The sequence below is a fragment of the Pavona decussata genome, unplaced genomic scaffold (assembly GCF_977016875.1).
Source record: "Pavona decussata unplaced genomic scaffold, jaPavDecu1.1 SCAFFOLD_133, whole genome shotgun sequence".
Classification (NCBI taxonomy): domain Eukaryota; kingdom Metazoa; phylum Cnidaria; class Anthozoa; order Scleractinia; family Agariciidae; genus Pavona; species Pavona decussata.
Genome location: NW_028145546.1, coordinates 2,445,940 through 2,463,859, shown reverse-complemented (window position 1 = coordinate 2,463,859; position 17,920 = coordinate 2,445,940). Strand labels below are relative to the sequence as shown.

The 17,920-nt window shown below is 37.1% G+C and overlaps 2 protein-coding genes across 2 annotated transcripts; one reads left to right on the top strand and one right to left on the bottom strand.

Moving 5' to 3' along the window:
- Nucleotides 1–265: 265 nt before the first annotated feature.
- Nucleotides 266–4,920, bottom strand: LOC146468205 (uncharacterized). The gene is made up of 3 exons (XM_085124806.1): nucleotides 3,305–4,920; nucleotides 2,356–2,575; nucleotides 266–1,555 (listed from the first exon to the last, which is right to left on the bottom strand). The coding sequence occupies exons 1-3, from the start codon at nucleotides 4,743–4,745 to the stop codon at nucleotides 715–717; spliced, it is 2,502 nt and encodes an 833-aa protein (XP_084980932.1). The 5' UTR covers nucleotides 4,746–4,920; the 3' UTR covers nucleotides 266–714.
- LOC146468204 (osteoclast-stimulating factor 1-like) lies at nucleotides 4,911–17,553 on the top strand. Its single transcript, XM_085124815.1, has 11 exons — nucleotides 4,911–5,003; nucleotides 5,076–5,122; nucleotides 5,246–5,296; nucleotides 8,278–8,341; nucleotides 9,317–9,370; nucleotides 13,411–13,448; nucleotides 15,117–15,186; nucleotides 15,596–15,645; nucleotides 15,765–15,843; nucleotides 16,067–16,159; nucleotides 16,691–17,553. The coding sequence occupies exons 1-11, from the start codon at nucleotides 4,961–4,963 to the stop codon at nucleotides 16,735–16,737; spliced, it is 636 nt and encodes a 211-aa protein (XP_084980941.1). The 5' UTR covers nucleotides 4,911–4,960; the 3' UTR covers nucleotides 16,738–17,553.
- The last annotated feature ends 367 nt before the right edge of the window (nucleotides 17,554–17,920 follow it).

Sequence of the window (17,920 nt, the reverse complement as noted above, 5' to 3'; positions counted from 1 at the left end):
CGACGCCTGAAAACCTGTTGCAGCGTGGCCGCGCAATCGTTCGTTTCAAAAAGGTGTACAACGAAGTGTGAAGTTCTTTGAATCTGAGGATGAAAGTCTAAAATGTGATTATTCAGATGTTATTTAGCTTTAATTCTTTGGTTTCAGCTTTGTTCAACCTGCTTTATTGCAATTTCAGAGTGGATGGTGCAAAATGTGTTTGAATTTCTTCATTTTCTAACAGGATCTTCCGATAATAATTATGAAAGAAGTATTTCAGTCAAAGTTAAAGATAATTGATACTTTTATTGATACTGTTATATTAATAGGCTCCACTGGGACAATCTCTCCATGTGCCGAAAGAAGCTGAAGGCGAAATTAATGTTTAAAACAATTGAAGGGCTTTCCCCAACCTGGTTGCAAAATTTGTTTAGCATCCGAAGCACACCGTATAATCTAAGGGATTCCGAGATCAAACTAGACTTGCCTAAGCCACGCACGAATTATCGCAAGTGAGCTTTGGCTGCAGCGGGACGCTATTGTGGAACAGTCTACCGGTGAATTTACGAAAATTAGACTCTCTTGGACGCTTTAAAATGGAAATTGATCGACTTTACAGCAATTGTAAGTCAGGCTCCCACACGGCAATCTTGTAAAACAGTATGGTATTATTTTAACTTGTAAAGTTCTTATTGACAGTACATTGTCAGTGTTACGTAAGTATAATTGCTCTGATCAACAGCCATCGTAGCATTGTTCAACACGCTCCATAAGTGTTAATAAAGGAGCAGCAGAATACGGAAAATGGCCGCTGGATGACAACCTCGCCACTGACAATCTAAGCCTGATCAACATAGACATGATCTTGTCTAAATTCTCAGGAGCGGAAATAGCTGAATTGTTTTTCTGACAATCGTAGGCGTTCTCAGTTTTGTATTCAATTTCCATGTCCGATTCATCGCTTGAGGGATATGCTGCGGCGATGTTTTTCAGCCCACTGTGGTTTTCCTTTTCCAGTGTATCACACGGATGAAGGAGCCCACAGCCAGCTTGTGGGCGCGCTAACACTGACAGCTGATTGCAACAGCCGCTCTTGCGAACAATGTGCGATGAAAAGGTTTCACAAACGTCAACATCTCTGTTCTCCCAAACAGCTTGCTCTTGTGTTTTAGGTTTTTCCTGTTTACTGGGAAATAAACTTTCCCTCGGGTTAAATTCGTTGTGAAAAATTTGCCTTTCCTGAGACACACTTGTAGTGTCAAACGAGAACTCTGAAGACGAATCTAATTCACTAAGCCAGTTTTCTCGGCTGGAGTCATTCCTTGTCTGTTCTCCTGCTTCGCTGTAAGAGCACTTCCCTTCGTAAGGCTGCAGGCATTGATTGAACGACTTCCAGTCATCAACAACCAAGTGAAGGTACTCTAAAATGTACTCGAGAAATCGCGTCTCTGACGAAATGAGGAGATCAAGAAGGACTGAGTGATCAAACTCGATTGATTGCACAAATGCCATAAACAGTAAATGGGGATTCAACTGCTGTAAAACGTTTGTTGAAATTTCACTGCAAGGAAGAACCCTGTAAAACAAAAATCCAAACTCTGTTTTAGTTATAAAATTCACAGTTAAATTTCATTAAAAGTCACACAAACAAGAAGACTGAACTGACAGCACAGGAAGAAGTAGCAGGCGTTCAGAAAGTGAGGAGTGGAGCAAACACCTGGAGCAGGTTAAGAAAGAGGATGAAAAATAAAAGTCATATAGGGTCTTTACGGGACGAGCCATCCATGAACTCAGAATCAATTTTTGATTACATTTTTTTGCCATATTACACACATTACAAATTAAGATACAAATACAGGTTTTCAAGCTGAAGGTAAAAATGGGCAAGGAAACCTAAACAAAACGACGAGGCTTATAAGAAATTAGGTTTCCTCACAAAATAGGTACTTTAATTATGGATGAGCTTGAGGCAGTAGATCAGAGAACAAATTGTATTAAAAAAATTAATAGTTCTTAATAAAGAAATATTTTAACTTATTTTTGAAGGATGCAAGAGATGTAGAGCTAGTGATCTCAGAAAGAAGCATCTACACCGTAGGAGAATTTTTTCTCCCACATTTATAACATTTTAGTCCATCTCAGGATTTCAGCCAAGATTAAAACTGTTGTTTTTCTTTTAGTAACGATTTTTCAATACCCATTTATATACTGGATCCAAGTATAAAAGACACTTTTGCAATAGAGCAATTTTTACTAAAAGTGTCAGCCATACATGTGTATTCTCCGGCTGATTATGCCGGAAATTCAGGTTAGCAAATTTCCTGTCCAAGGAAACAACAGCACACAGCATGAACAGCCTTACAAATGAAATTTTACCTGTGGATTTCCTGATGAAGCAGCAAGAGTAACAACAGAACTTCCACAAGGTAATCATCTTGATCAATGAATAGTGTGACAAGAACGGAGGGAAATTCACTCTGATTGGAGCTTTGCTTGGTGGTCTCACTGTCAGCAAGTATATCAGGGGCAAGAGACTGAATGTGACTACACCACCGGGTAACACAGGAAAGGGATAACGTCTGAAGTACTGATGGACCTAGAAAAGGATTTTTGAATAAGTGACCATGATAGCACAATTAATATTATTTTATTATCAGGACTCAAGAAGGAATGGGTTATAACGGAGGGGGGACTTTTTTACGACTCACAAATTTTGTTAAAGAAAAGGGTAATTTTCCAAAATTCTACTCAACCAAAAACAGAAAGGTAACATTAATGTTTGTGTTACAAAAACACTTTCCTTTATTTACAAAACAATAATAAAATGAAGGCCAAGTTTTAGGGAGGGACGCATGGCCTGGTTAGGGCGCCAGTCTTGTAATCCGGAGGTCCTGGGTTCAAGTACCACTCTGCACACTTGGGTTTGTTTCGCTGCAGGCCCATTTTCAAATCAAGGCCATGCTTTGTAAATAGCCAACTGGTTTGTGTTATTTGATGGAATTGTTTCAGACATTTTGACCATTTCTCCACCTGCATTTCTTTTGTATTTTCAACCCACATTTTAATACTTACCACTTACCCTAAGGGTGGGGTGTGGAGGGGGGAGGGGGGGGGGCTGTCTTAATGCAAAATCAGGCATCCAAATGGGAAGCTTGTCAGATTGAAGGCCTTAATAGTCGGCGTATAAACTATAAATTGATGACTGAGGCATTTTGACCAACAGAAAGACTCTAGTATATCTGTCTCTAACATTATGATGTGTTTTACAAAGTGTGAGGGATTTATTAAGCTCTCTGAGAGAGTAAACAAATCAATTCCAGAATACCTTCTTTATTTGCTGCTGTCTTCAGCACCACAAAAGAAGCCTTGACAAGAATAAGTAAAGCTGTTCTCAGTGCAACAAGATCAGTACACTCATGATGCTTGCCACTGGTAAAGTCCGAGAATCTTTTTATTTCTGTTCCACAGAACCCAACAAATCCAGTACATTTTGGTACTTTGTCAAGCAGACAGCATTCAAAAACACTCAGAAAAGAAATGGAAGAGCTTCTTTTGATCTTTTCAAATTTTGTACTCTCAGATTTCTGACTACACAATGACAGGCTTGGTATAACCAACACTTGATTCAGGAGTTCCAAAATCTTCTTGAAAATCAGTGATGGAATTCTTGGATAATGAAGGTATTGAATCAAGGTTGCCAAGACTGTGCAAAGCTGACTGATGGTGGTGTTTCTTGCTTGCATTTGAATTGTTGTGGCATCAGTTTTGGCGTCAAGCTGAGTGTCATCTCTGCAAGGTGAAACACTATAAGATCTTACCATCATGTTTCCAGTGCATTCTGTAGATTTACTTCCCAGAGAACTATACAAATCATTTTCCTCTTGATTAGATGATTTGGCATCAGTGTCTCCCAGAGGTGTTGCATTGTCTTGTAGATATTTAGCAATCTCCATAACACAGCGCAAGAATGCTACCAAATTATTTTCTTTGTTCCCAGAGATGGCCTCTCGCTTCACATTTTCTTGATCATGAATTGCATCTCCTAATTTCAGACCTGCTTGTAACACAACCAAATCTTCAGCAGCATCAATTTGCCGACATGATTTCATAAAAGAGAAGATTCCACTTGGTCTAACAACAAAAGGAATGTAGTGAAACAAAATGTGTACCAAGTTAAGACTCTCTAAACATAACTCAACCAATTTATTGCTCAGAACTGTGTCATAAATTGCATTTGTTTTGTGTTGGCAATGACAAGCTTGATTCCTTTCTTGTTGTTGGAAATCTTCATCTTTTCTCTTTAGGCTGACTCTTGAGCTTTTAAGAACTTTTCTCAATATTTCCATGCTGTATAGTCGTCTCCAAGGTTGCTCAACTTCTTTTCCAAGGCAGCTGAAATTAAACAGCGTTTTAATCCATTCAACGCTCATCATCTGCTCAGGAAGCATTTGTAAAACTATTCCAATGGCTTTAGTTGCAGAGAAGACAACATGCTGATTTCTGTGATCCAGGAATTTTAACAAACTGTCCATTAGAGAGTTCTTGACAACAAGATCATCCGTAATCATCCTTAAATATTGGCACTGAATTGTTTCAAGACTTCCATAAAGTTTCTGAATAACAGTTAATGCAAGCAATAGTGAATGTACATTGCTGCTTTGTTGAAAATTCAGATCTCCCAGGAAATCGCAAACTCTTCTTTTATAGACGTCTTCAAAGCATTTTCTGTTCAATACTATAAAATAGAGTTCTTCTAGTTGATCCATAGTCACAAACCAAATTCATCCAAGCTTTACAGCTTACAGGGACTTACAGGACAAAAATTGTTGCAGATCCGCCATTGTAGCTAACTGGTTTCGTGAGTCTTACATGAGTCATGCATCTTTCTTTGGCTTAGCCGCACACGCTGTGAAACTGCTGGCTCATAAGCTTTAACGCGTGCGCATAATGCACCTATACTGCGTCCGTCACTGCGTCCAAGATGTCTGTTCCTCGAAGACCTCCACCTCCGATACCCAGACCAGGTTATACGGTTATGCAGCGATTTTAGTCAAAATCCTCCAAATATCCAGTCTGATTTCTTATTTTATTTGCAGATCATGTACAAGTTGTGAGAGCTTTGTTCAATTATGCAGCGCAACAGGTACAATACTGCCGACTCACTTCCTTCTTTTGGTGGTTTTCAGGTTTTTTTTCGGTGATGCATATGATCATTGAATATATATGCCAATCGGTGATTTTGCTTATTCATTTTGTTCTTTTGCAGCCAGACGAGATTAGCTTTGAAGAAGGAGATATTCTTTACATTATCGACCGGGTAAACGATGTATAATTTTCACTTACATATGCTTTTAGTCCTGTTTCATTTATATTGATTTCACTATCTATCGATCGTTGTTTATATATCGATCAGCTTAGCTAGCAGGTCGATAAACGTTTGAAAGTATCGTTTTAATACGCTTTTCTTACAGCTAAGAAGTCATATATCTGGCTATTTAATTCAGGGTCATAAATTTGGTTTATGTACAAATACAGCGCACATTTTTTTTTTGTTTATTTATACAGGGCTTGAACAATCGATGAAACCGATGATCGGAAAATCAATCGATCAATGACAATCGATGCCAATTAATCGATTGATATTGATAATTGATGAACAATCGATGCACTGGTTTTTTGTGATTATCGATTTCATCGATTATCAATTTTTATCGATTATCAACGCCAATCGATCAGTTAATTGACATCGATTATCATCGATTGGTTCTCATTTTTGATGCGTTTTATTTTCAGTCAAGATTTACGAAAAGAATCTGAGTCCAAACTGTGGCCTATAGTTCTCTTGTGACCGGTGGTAACTATGTTTCGGACGGAGGCTGTACATGTTGTGTTGTTGGCTTTTTCCTGCTTAGCTCTAAGTTTCTCGATATGGTCTCTTTTTTTCCAGCTTTTACTATACGGCTCACCCATTTAAGCCTGCATGCAGTAAACTTTATTCATTTTTTACCCTGTTTACTTCATGCACCTTCGTTGTGACAAAGAAGTAATAAAATGATTACCGAAGCCTATTCACGTTTATTCTGTTTTATTTTATTACAATTCAGTATAATTACATCACCCACCAATTCAGAGCTCACTCGTCTCCAGTCGCATCTGCAGACAAACAATCCGGTGAACGAATTCAAGTCTGAAACATTTGTGCGTACTGCGAGCGCGTATACGTACATGCTGGAACGTGTGGAATACCAAATTGTTTCTTTAACACCAATCGATGACAATCGATGAGTTGCGACCACTTTTGTGTGATTATCGATTGGTCATTGATTGGCCGATGCCAATCGATGCCAATAAACTAACAAGGCATCGATTGTCATTGATTGATCGATTGATTTTCTGATCATCGGTTTCATCGATTGTTCAAGCCCAGATTTATACAACAGAAAAGTGTAAGCTTATAATTCATAAGTTTATACTTATGTGGTAATTAACAATTCCACGTTGGCGCTTTGGATATCATCATCTCATGTCACATTTCCAGTTTTGACCTCATGCCAACTCCTTAACCTGGAGGGCCAGGATTTTTCTGTAGGGGTGTCCTTCCATTAGCCATAGTATCCCACATTTTGAAGGGGCTGGAGGTTCACCTGTACCCCCCCCCCCCCCCCAGATGCCTTGGTAATGGTAATGATAACTTTATTTATACATGGTAAATCCTTCAGCAAAGATTATAAAGAGATAAAAGATAAAAATGTTATATTTAATATAACCAAAACCGTCCCTAACTAAACAAACTAACCTAAAATACTATTAACCACATACTAAAAGCTGCTTTACAAGGATGCCATGCCGTGTTAAAACTCATTCAAAACTGTGGTAACGTAGATTAAATTTAAAATCATGTAAGATGTTGCTGCACGAAGGTCACTGGATAGGCTGTTCCACAACCTGGCTCCAGGGGTTAACATGTAGCCTCCCACGCAGTCGTTTTTAGGGGACTCGTATTACCTCCTCCCCACAAACGCCTGCTTACCCAAGCGCCACATTCCTTTCCCATTGTTTTACTCCTCAAGCACCCTAGTCAATCACCATCGAGGCATTGTCCAATGTGTCAAATCAAATTCTTGGTTACAACGGCCGCTTCCGTTTCCCGCGAGCTTTGTACAGTCTCTGGTACAGTCTTGAGAGATGCGGGAGTTAAGTTAGAATGTACAGATATTTTTTCACTTCTGGAATGGCTGGTTATGGCTGAAACGCCAAAACAAATATCGAGTGTGAATAAAAGCGCTTTTTGTGCGACGTTTTGACACCGTTAACTGCTGGGAGAGTCATAATCTTCGGGAAAGTGTAGTCGATCTTCCCGGCCTGATCAAGTTGACAGTCGATGAAGATATGATATCACCTCTTACACTACTCTACGTTACTCTGGAGCAGATTTGTTCGTTTGGACGAAGTGCTTCGAGAGGCTAACTCGATTCAAGGGAAGATCTGCAGTATTTATCAGTCCATTGAAGACTATTAAACGGAAAGTTAAACGACAAAGAGCCAATCAACTTGTGGTCCTTGTGGAAAATGTCAGCTAATGTCCTACATGCCCCCAAACAAATTGCAATAATAAAGCGAGTTTCAACTGCAAAATCTTTAAAGTTTACTGACATATCGGGTAATATTTCGGTTTCCTCCACACCGACAAGGTCGACAAGATTGAAGGCAAAGCAATAAATATTAAAGCGACTTTGCGTAACCATTCGGCAAATTGACGAAAATATCGTCATTTCCCGTCACGAATTCTAATTCTTTGATTGCAGTCCGTTGAACTAGAAATTTTGAACGTAGGGCACACAATACTCAAAGCTCACGTAAGCTCGGTAAAGTTCTGCCTCTGCCGTGATGTTTTTACTGTTCGAGACCGCGAGAGGTGTTCTGAGGTCAAGGTCAACCTTCCAGATTTTAGAAGGTTTGCTGTGATTGGCTTAGCGGCGGAAAGGAATGTGGCACTTGGGTAAGCAGGCGTTTGTGGGGAGGAGGTAATTCGAGTCCCCTAAAAACGACTGCGTGGGAGGCTAGTTAACATGGTGACGTGTGATATCTGACTTGGTGGCAGAGCCTATAACCCCGTGCATTCGTCAGTGCCTACAAGGTATACTTACACCTTAGTGTACCCCACAGAGGCAGATTACAACACTGTCTCCCCCTGTCTCTTACTGTATGTGTAGTTAACTTAGCAGATATCTTCTAAAGTAGTAAGAACCAACTGTCAGTTTTTATTGAATAAAATTTTAAATTTTTTTTATGTTGCAGAGTTCTGGACCTTGGTGGAAAGCCAAAGTGGGGAAAAAAACAGGGCTGATTCCATCAAATTATGGTAAGATTAAAGCAGATACTCATTACAGATAGCCTAATTTGGTGAATTTTTAGTCAGTCCTACTCTCTTCGACAACTATTTTTGTCCTTGTCGCTGATTCTTTCCCTTTAAGCATGATCATTCAAATGCTGCATAGGTGGATGTAAGCTCAGCAATGTGAAGGCAATAAGGGCAGCTTGTCTTGCTCACCTAACTAAGGCAGATCTTGAATGTGTTATACATACATATAAATTATTTGGTGGTGATGCATTGGTGGGGAAGCGTTCGGTTTTATCAACTGAGTTGATACTTAAGGTTATTTGGCCATGGTAAAGAGATTTGAGAGCTAACATTTCAGGTGTTAGTCCTTCATCAGTGTGAATCAAGGAATTGTGGGTTGTGTGTGGTTTATATTGGTGAGCAGTGGACTTATGCTATTGATGGAAGCATGGAAAAGTGGAAAGCAAGAAATAAATTTGTAGAATGAAAAGCATTATTTTGTTGATTTTGTGGGGATTAAGGGTGCTGATTTGAAAGATGAATTTTTGCTCTGTAGATTTGCAGCGTTCAGTGTTGCCATGATGAAGAGAAATGCCACAGACTGCTATGTGTTTGTAAGAACAGTTATAGGCAAACATGTGAGTCTGTAGGTTTGTAGTGCAAATAAAGGGCTGATACTGGAAATGTCAGCTGTTGAATCTCTTTACAGTGTCCAAATTAACTTTAGTTATTAACTGACAGTTGATGATTAAAGGTAGCAGCACCACAGTTTCTTTAGAAACCTACACCCTGGAAGTTATCTATGTGTTATGCATAGCTTTATTAATACCCATTTCCAGAAACCCAACCCAAATGACCACATCTCAACTGTATATAATGGCAAGTACAAACTTGTGTCCTGAGGGTGTGTGATGCACTAACCCCTCAGTCAATAAAGGAGGTGTAACCTTCAATGGGACATTATGGAAGTAAACTACTATTGCCATTATTTTTTAGTTGGTGAACATACTGAATCGGTGGAAAATCCCCTGCATGAGGCAGCTAAACGAGGTGAAAAGCTTACATTGTCTTAGTTTACAATGTTATGAATGATTTCTCAGAATTTACATTTTGCACAATGGTAATCTATGTGGATGTACATGTATGTTGATCTAGGGGTTATCATCATGTGTTGGAGTTTGGATTTGAATGTGAGTGTTTTGGGCCTCAGACTTGCCATGTTGAATACAAATTTTACCCGTCACTGTCCCTCTCCACCCCAGTACACTGTACATCAGTGGGTAGTGGCAAATGGCTATAAAAAACTGACTGTCTGAAAGATAATATTGGGAGAAATCTTGGACTAGAATCCTACCTAGGGAAAATTCTTTGTAGGATATAAGAGATCCAGTAATATCCTGCAGGATTGTTGGAGTTGTTTCTCGGTGTAGTGCACTGTTAGTCATGTGACCATAGCAGCTCGGAAAATTACTTGAACATGAGGTCTCAGGGAGATGTGTTGATACTGTCCCAAGTGCAGTAACCAGTAATACTCAGCCGCACTAGCACCTACATGCAATGCTATAAACACTGCACAAGGGTAAATAACGGTTATTACTATATGGGTAGGATTAAGTTGTAAGAGTTAATACTTGTAATTAATAGCTCATGGTCATTGGCCACTCAGAACCGGTGACGTCATTAGGACATGTGCTCGAGTTCACTCTCATGTTGGACAATCTCTGTTAGGCCTCAAAACCCTACCCTCCCACCCATAAGGTGGGGGTCAATATTCAGTTGTTAGTCTGTTCATCTTTTGTCAATAAATTGTTGAACCCCATCTTGGTGTGATAGTAATTACCACACAAGTGAATAGTACTTTTCGCGCACACTGAGTGGCTAGCTCAGGTGATTAGCCAAGTACTATTCACCTCCGAGCATCCAAAGAGAAACAAGATGGCTTCCCGTTTCGCCACGGTTACTTAAGAGGAAATTATTTCGATAAACGAGACGCCTGCTAAAAGAAAAATACATAAATGGCAACAAAGTTTGGTTTGACGGCATTAAATGGTAAGTTATTTAATCTTTTCAACCTCACATTCAAAAAAGGCGAAAAATGAAAATACAATCCCTTGTTTATGAAAACTGCCTAGCACTAAAATTACAATGAAAGCAATGAAACATGTGATATTTTCAGCATTGTTTCAACAACAGGACGAATTTTGCAGAAAAATTAAAAAAATGGCACTGTAGGAACTAAACAGGTGTCTCCAAAAGTTTTGTCGGCAAGAAAGCAAGACAGAACTTTCTACAACAAGAAATTACTTACTGCGTGGTGCGCGAGATTTTAAAATTTATTTTAATAATTTATTTATTTAACTTTATTTATACACGGGTAAAACATCAGGACTTAAAGTAAATACTAACATTGCATTAATTCCATATCAATTGTCGGTATATTGTCAGAAAAAAAAATAATTTTTTGGTCCACTAGTTATTCAGCTTGTGTGATACATACTAAAACAATAATTATTATTCACCTCAGTGTCGGTGAAAGTGATGGATACACTGTATTTACCTACTATTCACCTCCACTTTGGTGAATAATAATTTAGTGTTAATTTTTTCATCAGATCCTTAAGGATTATAGCAGATACCTCAGGGATCTTTGCAACATTATACACTTTGATTCTTAAAGGCCCACCTTCACCCAAGAGTCATTGCGGTCGTTTGTTTTTGTTTTGAAATGCTGTATGGTCTAAATGCGTGATCTTATTGGCTGTATGAACTCAAGCGGGTCATACGGATTTCCTCTACGACTCTTGCAGGAGGGAAAGACTATTCGTGATTGCTTATTGCTTTCTCACTCGACTCCCACTCAAATAAAATAGGGGGGTTTTCATATATGAAAACTGTTTCTCGGCGCGCAATACGCCTTTAAAGTTTTTTGAGGATTAGAAGTGAAGAGCAAGGCCCCACTCAAGATCCTCAAAAGATCCTTATACAGATCATCAAAGCTTCTTGGGGATTTTTAAAATGATTTAACAAGGGTACCTAGGGGGCAGTTTGTGCTGCAGTAAAAAATACTCCTCTTCTGCTAGTTTGCAATGTGCAGTTCTGGGAAATATCTGTACTCCCCAACCTTGTTCCCAGGGCATATTTGCCCCTCTCCCTCTCAGTGAAAGGTTATTGGGATACAAGGGTATGAGGCATCACCTCAACCAAGTTTTTAAAATAATAAAATATTATAAAAACTTGGTTCAGGTAATGCCTCATACCTCATTAAAATATTTTACAAAACTGGAATTTTTAAAGGGAGAGAGGGTCCAAACGAAGATGCCTTCAGTGGGAGGTATATTGGATAATTTCAAGAACAGTTTTCCAATCTTACATACATGATATTAATAATGATTGGTTATGCTTATTGTAGGTTATAGGTTACATTGTAGAGAATATGTATTGCAAGAGTAATGTAAAGCAGTGTTATTTTAACAGAAACCACAGTTTCCATAGTTACAATACACGTCGGCGTGAAGACATTCATTCTTCAAGACCCAAACTTAGCCTCAGGAAGAGATTTTTTAGATACTCCGGAGCGATTTTACTTAACTCGTTACCTGAAACATACAAACAGGCGGCATCCTTGGAGGCTTTTAAGCGACTAATGATGAAACACGATTTTGCATAGATTTTTCTTAGTGTGCAAATGTTTTTATTTATTTTTTCTATCCTGTAATATTTTAGCCCAAAAGTGTTTATTAGAATCATATATATTGTAATTTTTTTCTCAGACCACAAGTTTTAGACTACAAGTGTTCATTGTAATTCAATACTTTGCTATAATGATTTTAGGTGTATACACTACAGGGCCCCTCAGGATAACAGCCCCGCAGCTGATTGGGCCACCATGTCTTTAATAAAGTTCACTTTACTTTACTTTACTATGTTTGAAAAATTAGCACTCCCAATCATGAGATGGAACAATCTGTAGATATTTATTATTTTTTATTCACTAGGAGACAGACTGTACATATTGAAAGTAACGAAGAGAGGCCAGGGAGAACTGTGTTTGAGATCATAGTATATTCAGGAAAAGATAGTCAGTCAGTTTTGAGGTATGCAGTTAGTTAGTAATCATGCTTAACTCTTACTATTCAGTTATAATAATAATAACAGTAATAATAATAATAATAATAATAACAATAACAATAACAATAATAATAATAATAATAATAATAATAGTTTATTGATATCCCTCTCGCAGCCTAAAGGCTGAATTATTTTTCCGGATGGTCAGTGACAATAATACAAGACACTACGGTATAAAGACAGTCAAATAAATAATTATATAAATATGATTCGAAGCGCTAAATAACAGAGAAAACATAACAGAGAAAAGGATTACAACTGGTCTTGATACTTAATGGTGCAGAAATCTGCAAACCACTTTGTCTTGGGGTCAAAGCGAACCGGAACACGTTCGCCTGATCGGAGGCAGTATGGCCTGTCAATTGACACACAAGGAATTAATGGCTTGAGAATAGGAGACGACAGGCAGTCACGCCTGATAAAATTTGTGCAAGCTACTTCCCTTAGACTCTGGGAAAGGGCAGTGACGCCAGATTGAATTAGGGCATCGTCATAGTGACAGTCCAGCAGGATGATGCGTAGGGCCCTTTTTTGTACAGATTCTATAGCGTCATCTAAGTACTTTGGCAGGGCTGCCCAAACAGGGCAGGCATATTCGTAATATTCTTCATATTCTTAAGTTAAGTTGAATGTGTTTTTTTCTAAAGGATGGGGCACCCAGTGAGAAAATCAAAGCAATATTTGTTAAAATGTTATTCCCTGCATTCCTTAAGGCCTTTTCAAAGAGAAATTTTAAACAGCTATCACAGTTTGACCTTGGATTCTTTACCCAAAACTTAAATTTGCTGAACATTTTAGGGAGTGATCAATCAATCTTATTCCCATGATCGATGTTACAGCTTTCCCGGAAATACCAGAAGCTGATCTCAAAAAACAAAAGGGATTAGTTTATCAGTGTTGTCTTGTATATCTTGAGTTCTTAATAGGCTTCCAAAGTAGATGAGATTTTGTTTTTCATTTAGGAAACATGGGCTTTCTTAATGAGTGCCTACAGAACAAGGTAATTTGCAATGTTATCATGTGTTAGAGTTTTCTAGTACATTCCACCAGTTTCATCTGAGTTTGCTTTCATTTATCAACACTGTTACTTTACTTGTCTAGTTACTTTCACAATCTAACTTTAAATGGTTTTATGTGTTAGTTATATATGCACAGTGTTGGCAAGGTGCAGTCAAATATTTTTATCAAAACTGTGTATTATTTTGATTAAAACAAATGTTAATCCTTAGATCCTCAACATAGACCAACATCAAATTTCTCATTACAGTATCCATACTTTATCTCACACACATTTCATGATTAGTAAATTGGAAATTGAAGAACATCCTGGAAAAGGGGCAATATATACGGCTCCAGAATTTCGTAGCAAGAGTTATTTTTAGGATTCCTAGATTTTATCACATCTCACCAACTCTGTGTACGCTTCATTGGCTTCCAGTAGAATTTAGGATTCATTTTAAGATTATTATAATTACTTTTAAAGCAATCCATGGACAAGGTCCGGTATATCTACGAGAACTCATTAACAAAAGGGAGGAAAAGAGTTACAATTTAAGATCGTGTGCAATGGGAATCATGCTTCAAACCCTAAGAACTTTAACTAAAAAGACATTGAGTGACCGTGCTTTTTTAGCTGCGGCACCTAAACTGTGGAATGGATTACCGTCACAAATACGAAACGAGTCCAGTTTTCATAGGTTTAAAGGTTTACTTAAGACCCATTTTTTTAGATAAGCTTTTTATTAGGATTTTTTAGGATTATGTATGTATTATATTTTTATAGATACATTTGTTTTTATTTATATAATATTTTTAGTTATAATTTATTTTTGGATAACTTATTAATGTCGCTAATTTACTTTCATGTAATGTGCATTTGATCATATTTACATGTATTTTGTGCAATATAAATATTAAATTATTATTATTATTATTTATTATTATTATTATTATATCACTTTGTTGGTGAAATTGTTTTTGCAGGATTTCGTGAATTCTTTACAGACAGACTTTGACTATTTTCAATGCTTTTCCTTTGTTTTTGAGAAAAGAGGGGTCAAAAAATTGAGTCAGTACCAATTACCAATTTACCCTTTAATCCCTAAGAGTGCCTATTGACACATAATACCGTAACTTTGTCAATATTTGACAGATTTAGATGAAGTTTTGACACCAAGATGGTCTTGTGAAGATCTACTTATTAAAAGGATGAAAACTTAACCCCCTCCCATGTGTGATATGGTTGACCATCCACACATTTTCCTTAAAATCAACCTGCTTAGAAGTTGTGGGTCTTCATGCATCTCTCGCATTAATGAACATGTTGAGCCGTGCAAAATAAGCAAAATACCCCTATAATATACACAAGGATTGGGAGGATTTTGAACTTTTAAATTTTTATGTTTTAAGCCCATTTATCTCAAAGCCATAACTTTTCTCATTTATAATTATATCAGTGATGAGTAGCTTTATAATGGTATATTACACATGGACATTGAGTTTGTAGTCCTGGATCTGGAGAAAATGTCATTTTGCCTTAGGGATTAGGTAAAGGGTTGGGTCTCCCAACTAGAACCATAGGAAATATATGGGAATATTGCTTAAGGAGAATATCGATGTTGATATTGCGACTTTGTAGTTAAATGTAGTGTTATTGGTGTTGTGATAGGTATCAGTCAATGGTCTTGACAAGGCTGGCTCCACCCCTCTCCACTGGGCAGCACAAGGAGGGCACACAGGTGTGTGAAGCAATCTCTATAATTAGTCATATTTAACCGGGCTTTAATCCCTAGCAGTGATCAGTATCAAATTTCTCCTTGTAATATTAATGCTTATTCAACCCCTGAAGTCATGAGAATTAAGGATATGATCACCCAAGGTGAATTTTCTTGATATTTTAATAACTTCTCCTCAGTTACAGTACTTTTTTTAAGAAAAGTATGGGGACAGGAAAGGAGAATTTGTTTTTTGATATTAGGGGTTACAGGGTAAAAAGCACTGTTGGTGTGTAAACCTTGTCAAGGATAAGCACGGAACTTCAACGTTTTATAAGATTTTAATAAATAAGTAGATAATTTGTTATACTGTCTTGTCATATTTTTTTAAAGTTAAGGTTTATAAAGTAATATTTTGTTTTATTGAAAATAGAATGTGTAAAGGTGTTACTGGCACAGCCAAGAATACAGATTTCAGTACAGGTAAAAGGTTTTTTGTAACGTGTGCTTAACGCTCAAAGGTTGTTTATTATCAGGCCTTCATACCTCGGCAATAAGATTGTACTGTTAGTAGTAATCAGGAGCAATTTTATGCATTTTAGAATAAGCTTGGTGATACTCCTTTACATTCAGCATCATGGAAAGGCCATCCAGACATTGTTGAATTACTATTAGAGCGAGGTAAGATCCTCATCTGCCTTGTATGTCAGATACCTTCTATTTATCAAATAATCTATATGAAATTTCAAGAGTCTTGAAGTTTTATTGTAGAGGAGAATCTTCTTTGTTTATTTTTTTTCTTCTTCCAGTACCTTTCCTGCCTTTATGAAAATTATATGTTACATGACTGGATCTTTAATAGTTTCATTGGTTTTGTTGACCCTTATAGTCTTTTGCTTACTAGGTGCAAGAACAGATATTCGGAACAATGCAAAGCAAACACCCAACGACCTAGCAAGAGACCCTGAGGTTGGAAGACTGTTGAGAGGGGCCGTAGGTGGGTGGATTTAATTATTATTGTTTGTTGCTGTTTTTCTTTTTACTTTAGAACTTGGTTGTATTAGAAAAATTTGGTTTGAATTCCTCCAGCCTACAGCTATCTTTCCTCCACTGGCACATTAAAATTTGTTTTTCTCCTTCCTGAAGGAATCCTTATAGACTAGTGGATGGACATGTAAGCATTTAAACGTGCACAAAAACGAAAAACGGCAAACTACCCAGGAACCAAACTGGTAGGCCTGGCATTCAAGTTGAGAAAGAAAATGAAAAATTCACCCTCATGTGTTCATGTTTTCCACAAAACCTTGAATTCGGTCATTTCACAATGCTGTTTTTCAGAAGACGGCAAAGAAATGTACCTAAATTTTAAATCCATGTAGTTTGTCCTTGAGTGAATAAATAAGGAAACAAATTTATACAGAGTGAATGCATGTACAAAGTGTGATTTCCTACATATAGTTGATTTATGTGATTTTTCAAGTACATAGCAATGTTCAAGAAGAAGTGTCTTTTTCTTTCTTTCTTGCAGAAGCCCCTGGGGCTGATGATTATGGAGAAGAAGAAGATTCAGATTAGGAAGACAGTTTTCATGCAGCAGAAAGAGATATTAAGTCACAGTTTGAATGAAGGGAAGGGTTTTAAATGCATGTGTATGGAAGCAACTGTTGTCAGTCATGCCTTTATGAAGGCTGCTGCAATTCGTTAGTCTTTTGACAAACATTACTCTGTAATGCTTGTATTTGATCGCACTTACCGAGTACTAAAAGTCTTTTTTAAAAGAAAAACAAAAACATGCATAACTTGTTTGTGTTTTGGATTAAACTCACATGTTATTTTTCTAAGTTAGAATGTAAAATCTGGTAATGAATTTTGTTTCTGTACATAGAGACAGTTGCATGTGCATTTTTTGTACTAAATTGCAGTTGGAATATTTCACTGAGTTAAAAACAATGTTAACTGAAATGAGATTGATATTGCATGCATTTCACTTCTTTCAATCTCAAGCTGACATATTTTCCCCATATTAAATGGGAGAATTTGGTGTTAGATAAACATCCATTTACAGTATCACCTGTTGCCATTTTAATATTTTGTTAAGTTGCTATTGGATATGCATCAGTGCTAAATGGCAGAAAGCTTTAGTTTCTTGAAATACATTTAGAGTATAAAAAATGATAATTAATTGTTTTTCAAAGAAAAGGTTGAGGCTTGTGATAAAGGTGCCTCTCAAAAATTAGATATTTGTGCAACTCAGAGTGAAGTATTGTAATAATAATAAAGCAGCTTTGTTGCAATAATTATTGGTGGATAACCATTCCTCATTCCTCAAATTGCATTTTGTTTTTCCATATTTTTAACATTTTGGAATAAAAATTCTGTGAAGAAGTTTGATGTCAGCTGTAGTTTCTGTAGTTGTTACGAGGTTGATGGTAATGTGTGCCTCTCACAAATTATATGAAAAAAAAAAAAGAATCTTATAAAATTTCAAATGCTACAAGTCTGGAAATACTGTGTTTGAAATTTTTCCACTAGCTCTCAGTGTTGGATTTCCATCTCAATTGATCAGATACATACTACAGCCTTAAATTGGGGGGAAGAGTAATATATTTCAACACTTGAGTCCAAAAGGTATTAAGTTTCTTATAACTTGAATATTTCAGGAACATAACTTTCAATTGAACTAAAAGGAAATGCCTCGTTTATGGAGAGGGGGACAAAAATCCTGCAATGTTATTAAAAATACAACTATTTCAGTAAA